This window comes from Neopelma chrysocephalum, unplaced genomic scaffold, assembly GCF_003984885.1.
Source record: "Neopelma chrysocephalum unplaced genomic scaffold, ASM398488v2 Primary Assembly neopelma1_91, whole genome shotgun sequence".
Taxonomy (NCBI): Eukaryota; Metazoa; Chordata; class Aves; order Passeriformes; family Pipridae; genus Neopelma; species Neopelma chrysocephalum.
In genome coordinates, this window is record NW_020897753.1 from 195,037 (window position 1) to 215,505 (window position 20,469).

Sequence of the window (20,469 nt, forward strand, 5' to 3'; positions counted from 1 at the left end):
GGATTCAACTGAAAAACAGTTTTGCCTTCTGCATTTAAGTAAGGTACCTGTACAAGTTATGAAAATTTCACTCTGTTTTGTCTTTAAAAACTACTTCTGTTTCTAAAACCTACTGCCAATGCTATCTATACTGCCTTCTATCAATGTGTTTTTTGAAAGTGTCAGAGGTGGCACAGATTTTCATTGAGGTCCCTTTTTATCTGCTCTGAAATGCTTCTGCACACAGCAAAGGACAGGACCCATCCATCCTAACTTCAGCTGCAGAGCTGCAGTCTCAAGAGCTGGGACCATCTGAGTATCTTGATCATTTTAGCTGCTTGCATTGGGCAGCAGTTAAATATGCAGAGCTCACAGGGACACTTCTGTGAAGCAAAGGCCATCCCCTTTTTTTCACATGACATTATCAGCTTCTGAGCATTTGAGTGTTTGCAGAAAGGAAAGTGTTCCTCTACTTTGCTTTGGATCCTTAACAAGTAAACAACATTTTTACCTCTGAAGAATATGGGGTCTCCAAGATAGTGAATATATTTAGCCCTGCTAACTCTTAGCTGAGTGAGAGAATATACAGAATACAAAGGCCACAGGAGTGGAAATAATTATTGGTTATTTGGATCAGTTATTTGTAATCTCAGTGCTCTGAGATGGGGAGCCCAAGCCATGCCTTCTGCATGCTCACAACAAGAAATCAGAGGGCTGTACAGAAAGGCCAAGCTATCACTGATCCCTGTTGGTACCTCCACACTGTACAATGCGGAACATGCCAAGGTACTGAATGTGGTTCAGGAGGAGAGGGTGTTCAAAATCACAGGTAGTTCCCAAAGTGGTTCCTAAAAACCACTTTGAGTGTTGTGGGGCTGCCTCTGTTTTTGGGAACAGGGCTTGATTCAGGTTTTTTCACTGCTCCTCGGGCTCAAACACAGCTCTGTCCCAGTGTCCCCTGTCCTGGCTTGATCCCCAAGCTGTGGGTCTGAACACAGCCAAGCAGTGAGTACAGTAAGCACAGGAATAAATCCCTTGGCTGCCCAGCCACCCATATGCCTCTGCCTGTAGCAGCAGCTGAACTGCCTGACTGCAATTCCCTGTCTGAGGCACCACACTCTGCCCTTGTAAAATCCACCCAGCTTGGTTTCATAGGCCACTGGTTGTTAGATGGAAAGGCCGAAGTGCTTCCAGCAGCCTTAAAAAGCACCAAGTGGAAGGGGAATCTGTGCTTACAAGCAGAGCAGCTGTGATTAATGAAATATTCCCTGCAAAAACTCCCATTTTTTCCTAAAGTCTAATGACACTTTGCACATGCAACTGGCACCTCACAAAAGCCCCTTGGTGATCAGTTCTCTGCTTCTTGTTCCACAAATCACTGGAATTGCTCACAGAGAAACATATTCTTCAAGGAAAAAGGGATATCATGTTATCCTATTCTGAGTCTGATTCTCCTGCGTGCATAAAATTCAATGGGAGGTGCATCACTGACTGCAAACAGAGCAAAATGGAGCCTTTATTGCAGGTTTCTCTGAACAGCTTTTCTGTGTAATCACTCCCAATCCAGATGCACCTGTACAGCTACACATATGGACAGACTGTCAGAGCAGACAGTTGTAACCTACCAGTAACAATAATGCAGAAGTCAGAAGTCATGGTAATAGCTTATATAGGAATACATCAACTCAATTAACTGTATAGCAAAGAAATATGCAGAGAAAAACAGTCACAACTACTCCTGAACAGCTGAATACAGTGTGTTGCTTTGCATCTTAATCTGGAGAAAACAAGAAATCTTTCATCTCAAAGCTTTTTTATATTGTTAAAGAGGAAAGGAATGCTTTACTGCATGTGTTGCTCCCACGATTTACCTTGCAAGGCAGAAAATTTCCCGTCTCATGAAAGTAATCTCAAGGTTCACAGAATCACAGAATGGTTTGGGTGTGAAGTGACCTTAAAGATCATCTAGTTCCAATTTCCCTGCCATAAGCAGAGATGCCACCCACTAGATCAGGCTCCTCAGGGTCCCATTCAACCTGGTCTCGAACACTTCCAGGGGTAGGGAGTCCCATCATCACAGAGGTTCATTGGCAAAGAATACAATACACTCTAGGTACCTTTTTTTTTTTTCTCCAAAGAATAGTGAAGTAAATCTGCAGAGCAATTTCTCCATTGCTCTCCTCCTCCTGACTTGCTGACTTGAGCTCCCCTTTCCCTCCAGAAACAGAAGAAAGTGTTGCAGTTCTATGAAAACCAGAATCATGTTCTTAATCACCACAGATTGGGTCAAAAGTGACCATTTGATTTTTCACTTAAGTGTCTGAAATTAGCCAGAGGCACCTGGGACCAGAGATGACCTCTGCATCCAGGATGCTTGGGGTCTGTTTGAAGAGGCTTTAGGAGGTAACTCTCCCTCCAGGGCCACTTTGCAGAACAGGTGAGGACTGCAAACTGGACCCCACTATAAAATACTTGACAGCAGCACAATCAGTGTTAATGGGGCTTGGCAGAACACAGTTTTATGCAGTTCCACACTGAAAACGACAGAAGCCACCATTACCCACTAAAACTAAATTTAATTTTCCTCCTCTCTAGAGCTAAGTGATATCTTTCTCCTATAATGATCCTCTGCATAAATAAAGCCAGAAAGGCAGCAGACCTTCACAAATTAGAGCCCTAATTCTTCTCTGACTTTCCTTTCACTAATTGGATTCATACTACTTTAAAAATGTTAGATGTCCTTCCCCAAAATGAAGGAGAAATCTCTTTGGGATCTTGTTTTAGCTGAAAAATGGCAGGACTACAAAGAAGGACATCACAGCTGCTAAATCTGTTTGATCCGTTCCAGGAGGCCTCTGTTTGAGGTGGAAGCACAGCTGCTTCTTTGTTGTGGCACTCTGACAGAACTACAATTGATTTCTTTAGAAATAAAAACAAAAATCCCCATCCAAAACTCAAAGACCAGTTGTCATCCCAACCACATCAAATAGGCCTGAAATTTCTTTTGATAAGCACTAAGACTGAGCCCTGAAACCTTTAAAAGTTTTCAAATCCTCGGCACCGCTGTTACACAAATACTGGCAACATCTGCCTAGAAGACATTTGGAAATTTCATTGAAAAAGTCCTGAAACAATTTTTTGAAAATCCAAGCTGGAACCTGCTGAGACCTCAGGGCAGATCCAGAGGTGCTGTATTCTGAGATCACCAGGTTATAATCACACCTTGTGGGAGTACCTTGGACTCTGCACCCTTGACTACACTAATGTCTTGCTAGGAGCTGTCAGAAAGGGCTGTTCCATGGGACAAATGCAGAACTTGGGATACACATTTTTTGTAAAATCTGTCACATGTTTCTATGCCATGTGGGGAAAAAAAAAAGTTTAGGGAAACCAAAAAAGTCACACTTTCTAAAATCTGAAGTCTTTTCTTTTGGGCCATTCTCATTTATACCATACCTTGAGGACCAGTCCTTCTCCTGCTGAAAACTGGCTAAGTTCAGAGCCAAGTTCAGAACATATTGAAGAAGGAATGGATCTTGGGCATTTGCTATGTATTCAGGAGAATTAACACAACAAGCACAGCTGCACTGTTGATTCCAAGTTTATAAACAAAATAGAACAGCTTCCCAGTCACTGTATGTGGACTTGAACTTCTCCAGTAGCTAGAAAAATGTTACTCTGGTACACTGCCCTTAAATCAAGGTGAAAATACACGATTCAGAACTTAACATCTAATTGCTTTTAAACTGGTCATTCTGCACCATGCTGCTTTTCTACCTTCTTAGCCTACAATGAGATGAAAAGACTTTTTCCCCCAAAAAAAATCTTTAGTCTCTTCAGCTTACTTGCCTTTAAAATTAGCTGGTAGTAATACTTCCTCAGACACAGTTGATGGGAAACCAGTTTATACAGGTTTGGTTTACTGGAATGTCCTAGGACTGCTGACAAAAAGGTATGTAGCTTTCACCTATTCAAACAATCTAAAAATACACTCTTCTGAAGCAACAACTTCATTTATAAACTGTAAAATGGTTGTTCAGTGCTATTTAGAGGTCACCTAAAAAAATGAAGTCATAAGTAACCTCTAATTTTCAAGCAATAGTGAGACTGCAGTGTCTGTTCTGGTGACCATTGAATTTAGCAGAAAACAGCCATTTCACAAATGTCATCAAATACTCAGAATTTCTTAAGCAAACCAAAGTGAAGGGCAAGCCTGCCTAAAATCCACTTACCTGTTAAACCAGTCATCTGTGTAGCGGGGGTAGGGGTAGGGGTCATTACTGCTGAAGTCGTAGCTGGCTTTGGCATTCTGCAAAACACAAAGAAGTTCAGAAAGTCAGCTGAAAACCAGACACACAGGGCAAAGTGAAACACAAACTGAAGGGGAAGCTGACAATCATCAGCAAAGTTCATTCTCTTCATTCTGCAAGATGCATCTGGACAGAAGCCAGTCCCTGTTGTGCCATTTCCCATTTCCCACACCAGCAAGCCTGGGAAAAGATGCTTTCTGGAGAGCCAAGCCTCCTGCAGACCACTGGTATTTCAAAACAGTGTGGCTAATTGTAGGGTGGTGTGAGAGCTCAGGTCACTGCTGAGGTCCTTTTCATCAACACTTACAAGAGTATTCAGGTGTTAACCTTGGTGTGGCAAAGTAAAGCTTTAATCCTATTTTCCAGACAGTGTTGGAAGTGACCAGACACATAGGTCTTCTGAAACAGAATTATTTTTTAAAAACTCATTTGTGGTACTACAACAGTCAGATTTCTAAAAGCATTTCAATGCCTAAGAATGTAAATTTCTCAAAATTCAACTGTGAAAGCTGCATTAATGGTCAGCACATATGCCTGAAAATCCCTTTGCATATTTTCTCAGTCCTTTAGCTTGTGAACAGCTTCACAAATGTGCCTTTCGGGTGCTTTTCAAAATGTCATCCCATGTCTGTGCTTTCCATGTAAATCTAAATCATTCCTGATTCGCCCTATCAGCAGCTACGGACACTCAGCAACTTTTTGATGCTATATCTGAGAAGTTAATGGAAAGTTTCAGAAAGTCAAGTGCCATCTTCTTTCTTCTCTCTTAATCAAAAAATAAATAAAGGGTGACTGAAAATTAGGCTTTAAAAATATTTGGCAGCTTCCTCTCAAGTGTATGTTCACTGAGTTTACATTTTAATAATCACCATACTCAAGGAACAGAATTATGTTAATTCTTAATTAATGTGTACTTGTATTCCTTTTAAGATTCGGCTGAGCATGCTATTGAAGATAATTTGAGACTCGTGTATGAATAGCTTTGCTCCTAAAAACATTCCCCTTCAGCTGATTCTCAGTTCCTGTAGTACAGGAATAGACAGTCCATTGGTAGCACCCAAGTGTTTGGGGTTTAGATTCAGAATCCCTAACTCCCAAAAAGAATGAACAAGGGACAGCATTGTCCTTGATACTTGTAGGATAAAACTAAGTATCTTTCACGTTACTGTACAGCTGGGTTTTTTGGATGCTCATTTCAGAAAGCCTGGTTGCTTATATTCAGCACAGACAACAAATATTTTTTAGCAATTTGATGGAACAGAATGGCTCTCACATGGCTTGATGCTCTCCTCTAGCTCAGAGCTGAATCCCTTTTTGAGATCCTTCTTGATCCCTCCATATCTTTCACTAAGACCTTGATTTTCAGCCTGAAGATGCCTTCCAATCTTATCAGCCAGAGCCACAAATCTTCAGTGCTTCTATGTGTCCAGGTGTCTGATTAATTTACCTCTTTTAATTATCACAACTGCTTATACAGCACTTTGAATGGCATAGGTTTGCATGAGCTAAGAGTAAACAGAACACAACTTTTCAGCCAGGGAAAAAAGGGGAATTTGACAGTTGTCTATAAATCATTAGAGTACAGAGAAGGTGGGCAGGAGTTATTATTTACTACTCCTCATAATACTAAGGCTAATAGGAATCTATAGAAATTACCAGAGGGGAGACTTAGAAGCAGCAGAAAAAAAAAAGTAGTTTTCTACAGAACATGTAATGAGTTACAAAATTCACTGCTGCCCAGCAACACAGAGGTTAAAAGCCTGAATGAAATAAAATTCAGTTAGATAAACTAGTGAAAGGTAAATCTGGATGGAGTATTAGGCTGCAATTTCTCCTTCTCCAGGAGTCCACAAACCAGAATGCCAAAAGCTAGGGAGGCACAGCCTCTGACTGGGTGATCATGCTGCTCCCCAAGCATCCACCACTGGCTGCTGCTGGAGGCAGGATCCAGAGCTAGAAGACTTTGGGCCTCACCAGTGTGCCTGGGTCGCACAGGCATCCCATCTTAATGCAACAGAGGAAGTCTGGATTCTACAGCATCCAGGCAGTGAAAAAGACTTGTGCAAGGGGTCAGGCTTCATCCATGTGTAGAGGGTTTGTAACCCTCCCTGGGAGGGAAATGGAACTAGGATAGGTCACCTGATGTATATTTTACCAATAAGCTATTCCATACTAAGTTAACGTCAGCTCAGATATAAAGAGACGAGAAGCCCAGGTACAAGAATTAAGAAGGAAGAAAGCCAGTAAGAAGGTTGTCCATGTAGTTGATGCAGAGAGCCCGGAAAGAAATCAGTGACCTTTGAGACACAAAAAGACTGAGATCAACTCCTGTGATCCTGATGAGGGGACCTCTGATTGGGCAATGCAAAGGTCAGATAGTGAATACTCTGATCAGGAACAATAGAGGGGCCCTGCCTTCAACCAGGAGAAGGAAAGGGACGATAGGGTTTACTGGACTGTGGGGATTTGATGGCCTGGCACATCGGATCTGCAGAGATAATCGAGCTTTAGTAGACACTGGTGCACACTGCACCTTGATGCCATCAAGGCATAAAAGCACAGATCCCATCTGGATTTCTGGAGTGACAGAAGGATGTCAAGAATTATCAGTGCTAGAGGTTGAAGTGAGTTTAATGGGGGACAAATGTGAAAAGCACCCCATTGCGACTGGTCCAGAGGCCCCTTACATCCTTGGCATTGATTACCTCAGAAGAGGATACTTCAAAGATCCAAAGGGGTATTGGTGGGCTTTTGGTGTAGCCACAGTGGCTACAGAGAAATTTAAACAATTATCTATCCTGCCTGGCCTCCCAGAAGATCCTTCCATTGTGGATTGTTGCACATCAGAGATCAACAAGTGCCAACGGCCACTACAACAGTACATAGATGACAATACCGAACGGACTGAGATTCTGCGATTCCCATCCATAAGATGATTCGAGAGCTGGAGAGCCAAGGGGTGGTCAGCAAGACCCACTCACCCTTCAATAGCCCCATCTGGCCCATACATAAATTTGATGGAGGATGGAGACTAACTGTGGACTATCGTGGCTTGAATGAAGTTACCCCGCCACTGAGTGCCGCTGTGCCAGACATGTTGGAGCTCCAGTACGAACTGGAGTCCAAGACAGCGAAGTGGTACACCACCATTGATATTGCAAATGCATTCTTCTCCATCCCCTTAGCAGCAGAGTGCAGGCTACAGTTTGCTTTTACGTGAAGGGGTGTGCAGTACATTTGAAACCAACTGCCCCAGGGATGGAAACGCAGTCCCACCATCTGCCATGGACTGATTCAAGCTACACTAGAGAAGGATGAGGCTCCAGAACACATACAATATATTGATGACATTATTGTATGGGGGGACACAGCAGAGGAAGTTTTTGAAAAAGGAAAGGAAATCATCCAGATTCTTCTCAAAGCTGGTTTTGCCATCAAAAAGAGTAAGGTCAAGGGCCCTGCCCAAGAGACTCAATTCCTAGGGATGAAATGGCAAGATGGACATTGTTGGATTCCAACAGAAGTCATCAATAAGGTCATAGCGATGGCTCCACCGACTAACAAGAAGGAAACACAAGTTTTCCTAGGGGCCATAGGTTTTTGGAGGATGCATATTCCTGAGTACAGCCAAATTGTGAGCCCTCTTTATTCAGTGACCTGTAAGAAGAATGATTTCCAATGGGGTCCTGAACAACAGCAAGCCTTTAAACATTAAGCAGGAGATTGCACATGCCATGGCCCTTGGACCAGTCAGGACAGAATGAAACGTGAAAAATGTACTTTATTCTGCAGCCAGGGATAATGGTCCCTCCTGGAGCCTCTGGCAAAAGGTGCCCAGTGAGACCGGAGGCTGACCACTTGGTTTCTGGAGCTGAAGCTACAGAGGATCTGAAGTCAACTACACTACCATGAAGAAGGAAATCCTAACGGCTTATGAAGGAATACAAGCAGCCTCAGAGGTGATTGGCACAGAAGCACAGCTTCTCCTGGCACCCCGACTACCGGTGCTGAGCTAGATGTTCAAGGGAAAAGTACCCTCTATACATCATGCCACTGATGCTACATGGAGTAAGTGGATTGCCCTGGAATTCTAGAGATCATAACAAATTGCCCTGAAGGTGGAAACTTCAGTCTAGCAGATGAGGAGGAAGAAGAACAAGTGGATTGGGCTGAGGAAGCTCCACCATACAATCAGTTACCCGAAAGAGAAACACATTATGCCCTCTTCACTGATGGTTCTTGCCGTATTGTAGGGAAGAACTGGAAGTGGAAAGCAGCTGTCTGGAGTCCCACCCGACAAGTGGCAGAAGCTACTGAAGGAGAAGGTGAATCGAGTCAATTCACGGAACTCAAAGCCGTTCAATTGGCCCTGGACATTGCTGAACAAGAGAAATGGCCAAGGCTTTACCTCTACACTGACTCGTGGATAATAGCCAATGCTCTGTGGAGGTGGCTGGATTGATGGAAAAAGACTAATTGGATGCGTAGAGTAAAACCCATCTGGGCTGCTGATTTGTGGCAAGACACTGCCACTCGAGTTGAGAAGCTGACTGTGAGAGTCCGCCATGTAGATGCCCATGTACATTGGGATAAGTATAGATATGGGGAGGCCTGGTAGGTTGATTATATCACAGTGCCACAGACTCGCCAAGGTAAACACTATGTGCTCACCATGGTAGAAGCATGGTTAGAGACTTATCCAGTGCCTCACGCAACTGCCCAAAATACCACTCTGGGTCTTGAAAAGCAAGTCCTGTGGCGATACGGCACCCCAGAACGCATTGAGTCAGACAACGGGACTTATTTCAAAAACAGTTTAGTTACTACTTGGGCAAGGGAACATGGCATTGAATGTGTATATCACATCCCATATCATGCACCAGCAGCTGGAAAAGTTGAGTGGTGTAATGGACTGTTGAAAACTACTCTGAAGGCATTGGGTGGGGGGACTTTCAAGAATTGGGATCAGCATGTAGCAAAGTCAACACTAGAGGCTCCATCAATCGAGCTGGCCCCGCCCAATCAGAGTCCCTTCACACTGTGGATGGAGACAAAGTCCCAGTAATTCACTTGAGAGGTATGTTAGGTAAAGCAGTTTGGGTTAACCTTCCCTTGAGCAAAGGCAAACCCATTTGTGGGATTGTTTTTGCTCAAGGACCAGGATATACTTGGTGGATAATGAGAGAAGACAGAAAACTCAGTGTATGTCTCAAAGAGATTTAACCTTGGGAAAAAACTAATTCATATTCTGAGTTGTATGCTGCAGGAAATAAGTCACCAGACAAGAAAGACCCAAACTAAGCAGATGCTGGTGCTCAACGATAAGACAACCGTAGAAGACGAGACCTGTATAAGCACGGGATATAGGAGAATATGGGACGTAGTGTGACATAAAATGGTATGGAATAAGGGGTGGAGATTGTAGTGGGTTTGTAACCCTCCCTGGGAGGGAAATGGAACTAGGATAGGTCACCTATATTTTACCAATAAGCTATTCCGTACTAAGTTACGTCAGCTCAGATATAAAGAGACGAGAAGGAAACAACTTCCTTCTTCTTTTCTGGGACAGGTGCATGGGATAGCTGGCTGTTTTCAGAGGAGGAAAACACCTTTCATGGAGAATTAGTCTTTATTGTTAGTTTTCCCTGTGTGTATAGTGCTTATAGTTCTCTTTTTCTTCTCTGTGTAAATATAAAACTGCCTTTCTCAGCAGCCTCAGTTTTGCGAGCTTTTTTTTCCTTTCCCCCCTTCCCTCCTCCTTCTCCCTCTGGGGGAGGGCGTTGGGCAGAGTCTTGGTGGACACTGGGGGTTCAGCCAAAGTAAACAATAACACCATGGTATTTAAGAGAAATGAGCTTGTCAACAGAAGATCCAGTCTTAGTCTTTATTACTAATGCAGTATCTACTCCAGTAGGACAAACTGGAGAACCACATCCTATGGTAAAGTCAAAATAGAAATGGTGACTCTCTCTGACTAATTTAATTAGCAGATAAATCCTACTCTGTCATAGAGCCTACCCTGGCAACCTTTGGAGAGAAATGCATTTCAATCACAAATTAAAGAAATTTTCTTGCACTACTGCCTTGGAATAGACAAGGCCTGGAAACTATTCAGACTGCAAATAACAAAGCTTAGTTTCAGTGATTTCTGATCATATCTTTTAGGTATGACCTAACTCAGTACTAAATGTAATTATTTCAATATATTGCCAGCTTCATATTCACTCAGAACCGCTATCATTCTAAAAATATTGTACAAATGAAAATTTAAACTCAGTCACAGGTCAGCTGTATTTTATTTTCCCATCTGGAAAAAATGCAGTCTTACTTACATAGCCTAAGATCAAAGGGGGTCTGATGAGGCTGAGTTTTCAGGACACCACCAGACATGTGAGCACCTTGTACTTGCTATCCAACCCCTCTCGACTCTAGAATTCCCTTGTGCAAAAATTATGGATGGAAAGCCCTTTTAGCTGTGCCATAGTAGTGACAGACAAAGGGATTCCAGTCTGAATGATTCAGGCACCCTACAGCAGATTGCAGCCCTGTTGTATATCCCATGTAACCCAATGCCAACTTATGGAAAGGTGGTTTCAGGCAGGCTATAAACAAAGTTGTGCAGTATCTCCCACATCCTCTCATACACTCCATTTTGGATTACTGCACTCAAAGGAAAAAGATACCTAATGTTGCAGGAACCATCCACAAAGGGCAAAGTTAAGAAGAATTCTTGGAAAGAAAACAACTACTGACTGCACAATTTATCTTCATTATGGTCTTTGAGAAAAGACAGTGAGGAATATTCCGCCCACACTATGGAAGCAGTGAAATGGGTAATGAAACAGCAGAGACAAGTACAAATGGGCTGCTTTAAGTTCCTAATTTAAAGATCAAATCCACAAATATATGTCTCAGCCTTTGTTAATTTTTTTTTTTTTAACCATAAGTGAGAAATTAAATCAGTTTAAACACTGCACCAAAAAGGAAACTGCTTTGGTGGATAGCTAAAATATTTCATCTTGTGTTTTGGGAAGTGAATTATTAAAATCTGTGGTCTGCCATTCTCCTCCACAGGCTGGAGTCCCCAGCAGGCAGCAAGAGAGAATTTATCGCTAACATAGAGAATTAATCAGGGCAGGAACCTGGGAGGTTACAATCAAAAGCAGTGCAGATGAGAATCTGCAACAACACACTGAAATGAAAACACTTTGCTTTTCCACTCAGGTGATTCAGTGTCCAGTTTTAATGCCAAACTAATCTACTGGCAGTTCCTTCTCTTGGACTTGAAGTGTCTTTCACTTGGTTTTCAATATCTAAGGTAGTTGCCAGATCTTTTCCTCCAGGGAGAACTCAAGCCACCAATCTTGGACATCGATCACAGACTGGGGTCTAGCCTTAGATTAGTCATTAAGGACTCAGTGTTAGAACAAGATGAGTCCTATCCCGGGTGTTCAATTAAAACCAGCTCATTGTTGCAAAGTGATTTGAATCTCATGTTTATCAGTCACCATATATACACAATTACTTATGAAAAACACCTATTACATAATAAAAAAGCTATTACAGAGAGGAATGGTATTGCTTCTTAAGGCATTTCTCTATTTCTGCTTTCTAGCCTCTATGCCAAATAAAATGTTAACAGAACAGTATTGGATCACATGATGAGACCCTTTCAGTCATTTATTAAGTAACAGCTTGTATACCATGGCACAAATGATTAAACTTTTGCCTGTGTATAAAATTCTGCTTTCCCTAAAAATAAGCTTAGACCAGAATTTTCCAAAGAATTGCCTGTACTTTTTAAAATATATGCAGTAAAATCTTCTGTGGAAAACATTCATTATGTAAAATATGACTATAACAGTAAATCAGTTGTCCCATGTGTTGCTCAGCTCTGTAATAAAATTATATACCTTGAATAATGCAGCAAGCCCATAAATTTTTATATGACTTTACAGGCCTCTGTAGTGTAATTCACATATACTTCTCTTTTTCTCTGTAACTCAAGGAATATATCTATGCCCACATGCTAATCCAGGACTCAATTAAAGACACACATCCCACTGGTCACAGTCTGATTCTACTCATGACGTTAAAGCACTGGTGAATTTAGCCCAGAGATTTGTATCTTTTCGAAGAAGAGAAACATTTTTAACAGAGATGGCATCTGGTCTTACCCTCTTAGGCAACTGCAAATCCTTAGAGATCTCAGGCAGAAGATATCTTTTGCTTGTTTGATTTCTGTACTGATCCAAAGAGCAAGCAAACCCCTGGGCTCAAATTACAACATAGAACATCTCAGAGAAACCGTACTAAAATAACTCCCAATGTCATGTGGTGGAAAAATGAAATTCAGTTTTGTACACACAAGCTTAAGAAAATGGAATACGCTCACCAGGAGGCGAAAAAGGAGTCAACATATTTAGCCTAGGAGAGGTGCTATAAGCCTTAAAGGTCATTAATGAAAAACAGAGGCACTGCTGCTCAGTCAGCTGTCATACAGTAAGCCCTCTCCTCTCTGCCATGGGAAGCACACTGCTCTATTTTGGTTTGGTTTGTGGGGGGTTTTAAATGAAAATGAAAAAAAAATCTGCAATTTCGTAAACTGTGCCTCTACATGAACTAATGGACATGTCCTATATTACTATTCAGCAAATTCAGAACTGTATTCAAGACCTTGTCAACACAGAGAATATATACAAAGTTGTGTTCGAAAATATTAACCTTCAAGAACAAATTCACAGTTGGTGAGTTTGCCATCTCTCTCCAGAAACAAAAATTACAGTTCTTACAGGTACATCATATAAGTAAAAATACTGAGCCAGACAACATCAGCCAGATCTTGAATAATGAATAAGACAGCAGCACACTTGTCTGCTATTCTCCTTTTCAAAACAGCCATCGAATAATACATCAGAGCATCACTTGAAATGGATAGAATAGTGTGCTGGGCCCAAAATAATACCTGAGGTGCCCATAAGCCCTTCTGGTATTCCAGTTTCAGGTATTCACCAGAGGCTCTGCTTGGCCACAGAACGAGCAAGTACAGAGCACACCACAATGGTGATTTCATTTTGTAGTTATCACTGAAAAGGTTCTTCCTTCAATTTCTTCAACACTCACCAAGCATCTGGGATTAGGCCAAAACTAGTAGAATTACAGACAAAAGAGGATAAACTGACTGCAAACAACAAAGAGGGGATTACTGCTTAATTTAGACCAGTAAAAATAGTTGAGATAACAAGCAGTAAGAATTCTAATAATCCAGCTTCTGAATTTATAGGAAGACATGTTGGCTGTCCCATCTCTGATCTAACTTATTTTGCAAAGCTCAAAGTTTTTCACTGCTTAGTTTTAAAAACAAACAAACAAAAAAAGGCAGTTGAAAAAAACATGGAGTCTCACATTAACATTTATCTTCATTAAGGTAGCATTTAAAGTTACAGTTATGAAGAAAAATAGTTTCACTGAGATAATCTCGAATTGTTTTCTTTTTCTTCATTAAACAGATTTTTTTGTCAGGTAACTGATGATCCTTCTACAACATCACTTCATACTACAATGTCACACAACCACTTATTTCACCTTTTCCCCACTAATTTCCTTCCTACTTCCCCTGCAGACAAATTCAGAAAACCAACACGAGCTACACTGCTGGCTGGTGCTCTTCAGCATATAAGCATCTTCAAAAAGAAAGGCTGCAGCTAAACATACTTTTTATTTCACATGGGGATAAAGCAGAGGGGCAGTACAGCAGTGCTGTATAGCACACTAAGCACAAACATTTTCCAGCTCCAAAGAACAGAAGAAATTAGCAATTCCATTCTTAGGTACCAGGATTGTTGGATGTTTTTCCAGTGAACAAAATGAGAGTCCAAATGCATCCAGCTAAATGCCATCTAACCCTGTGGCTGTTTGCTAACACTTGGCTCAGAGGTTAAACAGGACCAAAAATACAAAGGAATCACAAAGACTCAGAGAAAATTTAGGTTGGGCAGAATTTTTAAGAGGTGGAGAATTTTTTTTCTAATCAATTTTTACAAACAAAACTAGCTTATTGAAAAACCTTTCATTTCCTCTCCCCTGCATCTTTATCTGACGTAGGGAAACAGGTAAGAAACTGAGGGCGGCATGACACTTTATTAAAAAGCAAGCAGCCAAATGAACTTGTGTTTATAACAGAGACACTGCTTCATGATTCACCTCTTGGCATTCTTAGCCCGCTCCACAGTTTTCAGGTTGATGTGGAGAAAACCTGAAGCACATCACCGGTTGTTAATTACTCAGAGCCAAAGCTCTGAAGGCAAGTTAACCTACAGAACACTGAAACCTATTTCTGCTCAGCCAAACATTCCTTAATTTTCAGAGAAGATGCAGAAGAATCCTTAGGCTGTAACCGCAAAATACAAGGAGATACGTTTACAGGGAGTCATTTGGCTAAAACAATAAAATTAGTAAAACACAAATAAATTAAGCAAGTAGTAATTGTTAAAATATTTTCAAGGCAAGCAGCAAGCTTAAAGCCTTAAAGCTTCAGATTATGGAATGAACTCCTTGATTTCTTTAATTAAGGGGGGAGGGGAAACTGGCATATGAGTTGCTAGAGATTTATGAGCCATTGGATTATTTTACCATAATAGGAAATACAAATTGTGCAATGACTTTCACTGAAAAATACCGTGAACACTAATTTCACCTAGCTTTAGTGTTCTGTTTTATTAAAAACCTGGCCCACCTTCCCTTTCCAATACATGGATTTTTTTCCCCCCTTCAGATACTTTGATTATGTATTGGTGTGACCTACTGAAGTTGAGAGAGTAATAGAGTTATAAAGCTGGCAGGAGAGAAATAAGGTTAAGGTCCATTATTCTTAGTTATATCCCTATAAGAAATAGCTGACAAGTCTGTCAGTACATCAAATATGTGCTAGGTGCTGAGCTGCAGTAAAGGTTGTCTTTGCAGTGTTACAGCTTCTTGGGGCGATGAGTGGGAAAAGAAGGGGAGCTAAAGACTCCTGCTCCTGTCAATGAGCCCAATCTAACATCTACCAATATCTGCCATGGGCTCTCCCACCAAGCACAGCAAGATTCAGATCACAGCATAAAGGTCTCTTAAGTGGCACGCTGGGGATATGGGAGAATTCTTTTCCATTATTGTAAGAAAATCAATAGCTCAGAGCCTGCAATACAAACTCAGCAGTCATTCAAGCCCAGTCATTTAGCATGACATGGTCTGGGCAAAGAGTAGTCACTTGGGCTGGAAGAGCCAACACTCTGCAGTGGTTTGTGGTTAGCAGGCATTGGCATCACAGAGTCGTTAAAACTGATCAATTGTCAGCAATGCTCACAGCAAAGGGCAGGAATGCTGGGCATGTGGTTGTAATGGCACTCACAAAACAAACCTGGCAGGTTGTTAAGGGTGACCACCTTCAGAGGTAACACCAGTCTTTGTTATGGAACTGGCAAACTGTGGCTTTGCAAATACCTGGCTTAGGTGGTTTGGGGGTTTAGCTACAACAGAGAGACCTAGTTTGCAGTGGTTATGGAGAGGGGAGGACAGGGAGAACTAATCTGATGATGCAGAGGAACTAGAAGTGAGAACAGATGAGACAGAAAAGTGGTTGGATGTTTTCCTTCTTGTGAAACATTTCTCAACTAACAAGAGAAGAAACTTAATAATTGCACAGCTCATGTTCCACCTAAATTGCATAAATATGGAAGAAGATGAATGGACACAAAAGTGACATTGTAGGTGAATCAAAAGGAGGTGAAAATTTCAGAGAAGAGACTCAAAAACATAATGCAAACTTATCTACATTTCTTCTGTCACAGAAAGCAAACACAGGTTGATTTATAAGCCTCAGAGTTAAAAGGTCTTGAGGATCTATTCTGCTTTATTCCAGATGCACGCTCACCTCATTAGCATGGTTTGTGAGCATGCCAGGGGAGTATTAATTATGTGAATAATATCTGTTAAGACATGCTGGGCTCTCAGGGATTTTAATGCACCAATTTATATGCCTTTGCATTAATTAAAAAGTTTGCATTGGTTATTCCATGTGGAATCAGCCAAACCAATGGACAGCTAAATCCGAAATTACAGGGAGAGAAGGTGGGATCTTCAGAATGTTCTTATGGAAATCCACACATAGTACATTCTGCAGGTATTTATGCTTTTAAATAGTACATGATCATTCCAGATTCTTCTCCCAAAGATTAGTATATTTGATCACCGCTAATGTTTTTACAATAATTTACTCAATGTGTAAATTCAAGAAATATCCTAGGTATCATTCGCTGACTGACAGAAAGATTCATAATTACATCAGTCAGACAGGGTATCATGGTTGACTAATTCTGCTACCAAATTAAGTGCCACTGAATTAAAGTGATTTAGTTTCTCATAAGAAGCAATTCTAAAAAACACGTGCCAGCATTGAAATTATGAAGTCTTTGAACACAGCACAGTCTCTGTGTTCTCCTTGGTACATATTCAAAGAGAGATTCACCTCATTTAATAAAATTAATTTGCAAAACATTTCCAACAATCCCCAATCTACATCAATGCTTACAAGTAAGGAAAACAGAGGGGACATGTGACTGAGGTCTGCGCTACCATATCCATTTAAATTTCACCAAACAGCGGCTACACAGCACTGGAAGTAGCCAAAATTTCATCACATACAAGCTCCTGTTCTACAGCAAAACATGTTATCCCAGGCAGTCATGTTTCTTGGTATCATTATTTGCTCTATTGAAGCTGATGCCTCTTACTGTGATGATTTAAAAAAAAAAAAGGCATACACAGTAGAAGAAATATTACAAACCTCTTATTTGTATGACCTGCCAAATTTCGGATTTCTCTGAACTGTACAGAAAAACTACCAGCGACTTCAATGTGGCCAAAATTTTATTAGACATTGTGCACTGCCATTTTGTTCCCTGGTAAGAGATGTTTCTCATGCTTATTGCTTCTGTTGGGAATGCAACAGAAACGAAGAAAATTATATTTAAATCAGAGCAATCTGAAATAGGGCAGGTGTTTAAAAATATCTTAACTGCCTACATAGCTACCAAGAAGTAAAATATTAATATAGAGAAAATAATTACAACTAAAATCAAACAATGCAAAGCAAACAACCATGCCAAGATGCAGTGCCAGGATAGAAAAGATTATATTAATTTCAAATTAGCCTCATTAATTTACAAGTTCAGTGAAAGAGAGATGTTTAAAGAATTGGAGATCATCTGCATCTTTATCTACTGTATTTAAGCCATTATGGTTTTGCAGGAGAAAGGGGACTCCTTGAGCATCCCTGCTCTCCTCTCCTCTTTTGCTTTGCAAGTTTGGTTTATCCAGAGGGCTGGGCCAAAACTCTCCTTTTAAAACCAGTTGCATGCCCACTAGTTAACAGTGGGTTTGCAACTCTCCTTGCCTAAATCATCACTGGGCCCAAAAATCTCTAACACCCATCAGATTTTGATGAAGCTTTGTGAGGGACTACAGTTCCCCACATGCACCAATTTAGATTTCCCTGGTGATATCTTGGTAGCCAAAATGTAACTACAGCATGAATTTTAATTAAGTTCCATTTGAATACTGATGGACATCCATAGATTTCCACATACTATGAGAAGTTAAAATAACTGTTCTTAGAAAAACAGAAAATAAAAGCTTTCAAATGGAAAAATCTTCCAATTTTTTTAGCATTTTCAACCCAAAATGTGTTATTTTCACTTTGGGGAAATAAAAGCTCTTTCCTTCAATTTGTTGAACTTGGTTTTAAAATTCCATGGTGTGCATTGCCTCCAGTGTGTCTGACCCTGTTCTCCCAAGTGGACCATGCATCAGAGTGGATTTTGTTTCTGCTGTTTTATTTCAGCATGTTCTAGAAGTCAAACATCTAAAATTAGGTTGAACTGATCCAAAACAAAAATATTTCACTTCAATTTTCCAGTGGACACTTTAATTTTATAAACCACTCATCTTTCCTAGCAAAAATGCTGTTCTAATGGAAGATTTCTGGCCAGTTCCAAAAGCTAATTGGTCTGCAGAAAGGCAGACAATTAGAAAAAAACCCCAGCACACCGAAGCAACGCCAGCTCCCTCCACGGCAAACAGTGAAGACCAACATCTTTCCTCTACTTTTCTTACCTAATAAAAGAAGAAAATATTTCCAAAAGACTTACTTGGAGAGACCCTGGAGCCAATTGCAAAAGCACCAGCCAGAACTGATGTAGAAATATCCACTGCTCTCTTCCATCCCTGTGCACTTCTCATTTCAACAATCTTAATTTACTTTCCACAGATGATGCCTTAAGTGAAAATTAATAGCAGTGCTTAATGATTAAAGCAATTAGCCACCTTGCACTTTCTCAGTGTGCAGCTGATTAATTAAGTACATTGATTATAGAGAAAAATAAACGCTGTGGACAATGAGTGGTTGTTAGTTTGCAAAAGGAGTGTCTTTGGAACCATCTCATGTTGCTTGCACATCAGGAGCGCATTTAACTTGAAGATTATCCCTTTCAGGTGGTTCTAATATACAATAAAGCTGGAAACCTTTTGCCAGCATTCAGTGCTCTGAAAATAATCTCAGGCAAATACACTTACAGTGTGTTAGTATCTTCTGAATCCAAAGGAGCTGTGTTTTGAGGATATTTTACAGCCACTGTAAATCAGATCATCCTTCTGGAGAGGCCCACATCAGTGGAGCCGTGCCTGTTCCAGCATGGATGGCGGTAAGCACCAAGCCCCAGAACTTGCCAAGTATTCAGAGTCCAGATCTCTCAAAATGGGCTCTAGCAGAGCCACTGCATAATATCTTTCAGTGAGAGAAATCCAGTTTTCAGCTGCAAACACAGCTCTGTGACACAAATCATCTCTCCTTCGTTCTGTCTCAGCAATTTCTTCATGAAATTTCTGCCACAATCTGCTTGCAACAGCATCCAACCATCAGTGTTCTTACTGTATTTTTAGTGCTAGCAGAAGGATGTATTGTGAATTTATCCCAGGTTTTGGTTGATAATTTTTAATTGTTATAAAGTGTTTTTATTTTAGAAGACCTGTTAGCAAAAACCCAACTCCAAAGCAACACCAGAAAACACAAATGAAACCAACCAACCCAAAATCTAATTAGTGATGTGCTGAAACACCTGAAACAAGTTGATTCTGTTCTTTATTTTTTGATAATAAATGGTATTTCAACATTACAATTAAAACTAGGCACTAGCAACGATGGGCAGCACACAGTTTGCCCATTTGATGTATTAGCAGTAAGGGTTTATTGAAATTTAGTGTCTAGTGCATGTGCTCAATAAGCCTTTGAAATGCAGTAGGAAATGGCAGTGTAAGTGTCTCAGGGTCCTTTGAAAATCCTATTGTAGGAATCGGGTCTCATGAAGACAAATGGAATCATTCCCTGACTCTGCTATAGTTTGGCTTTATGATCCCTGTGGATCCCCGGGTTGACATTAATGACTGTGCAGAGACACTGGGAGCTTTTCAAGGTCTTCAGAGTGTTTCCAACAAATATCAGATTTGGAAGGGTAACATTTTTCTCCCCACCAGTTACGCGTGAACTCTGTTTGACTCAGGCAATTACATCAGCTGGGATTTTGGGGTGATCATCAGGGTCAAAGTAGCACATGGTTCAATAGATGTCAGTGGAGCTGTCAACTCACAAAACCCCACAACTAGGTCCCAGTGATTTTAGTAGAGATATTGATGGTTTGTACTGGTGAATCACTGTGATCAGGCAATGAACAGTTTTCTGGTCCTTTTGGTGGCAAGCAGGGAGTCCAAAGCATACTCAGAAATTCATGCTAATGAAGGAAAAACAGATTTTCTAAAAGAAAGAAGATCCTTTATGCTGTCACTACGCTTTGCTGCACATATTGCAGCATATAATTTATTGCCTGTACTATTTCTTATTTCTTTTGTGGCTGAAAAGATTATTCAACGATGTTTTTGTTCCTCTAGCAAACAATGGCAAATGTAGCTCATAACAGAAGTAGAACATTTCCCTGCTTCACTGCTTATGTGATAAGATAATTATTCCAAAAATATGCTCCCACTTGCCTCTCAGCAAGCTAGGGGGAGCTGTTATTATATTAGCTGGTGACAAGTTACCAAAAGTTGTGAGAGAGAGGCTCAACAAAGTGTATGGAGTGTTTGGACA

At 40.8% G+C, this 20,469-nt stretch overlaps 1 protein-coding gene across 2 annotated transcripts in view; it reads right to left on the reverse strand.

Moving 5' to 3' along the window:
• PCSK2 (proprotein convertase subtilisin/kexin type 2) overlaps window positions 1-20,469 on the reverse strand; it is a 102,037-nt gene that overhangs the window by 24,927 nt on the left and 56,641 nt on the right. For both annotated transcript variants that reach the window (XM_027693355.1, XM_027693356.1), the window contains exon 6: window positions 4,212-4,288. In XM_027693355.1, coding sequence (XP_027549156.1) covers window positions 4,212-4,288 — 77 coding nt within the window. The remainder of the gene's footprint in view (window positions 1-4,211; window positions 4,289-20,469) is intronic.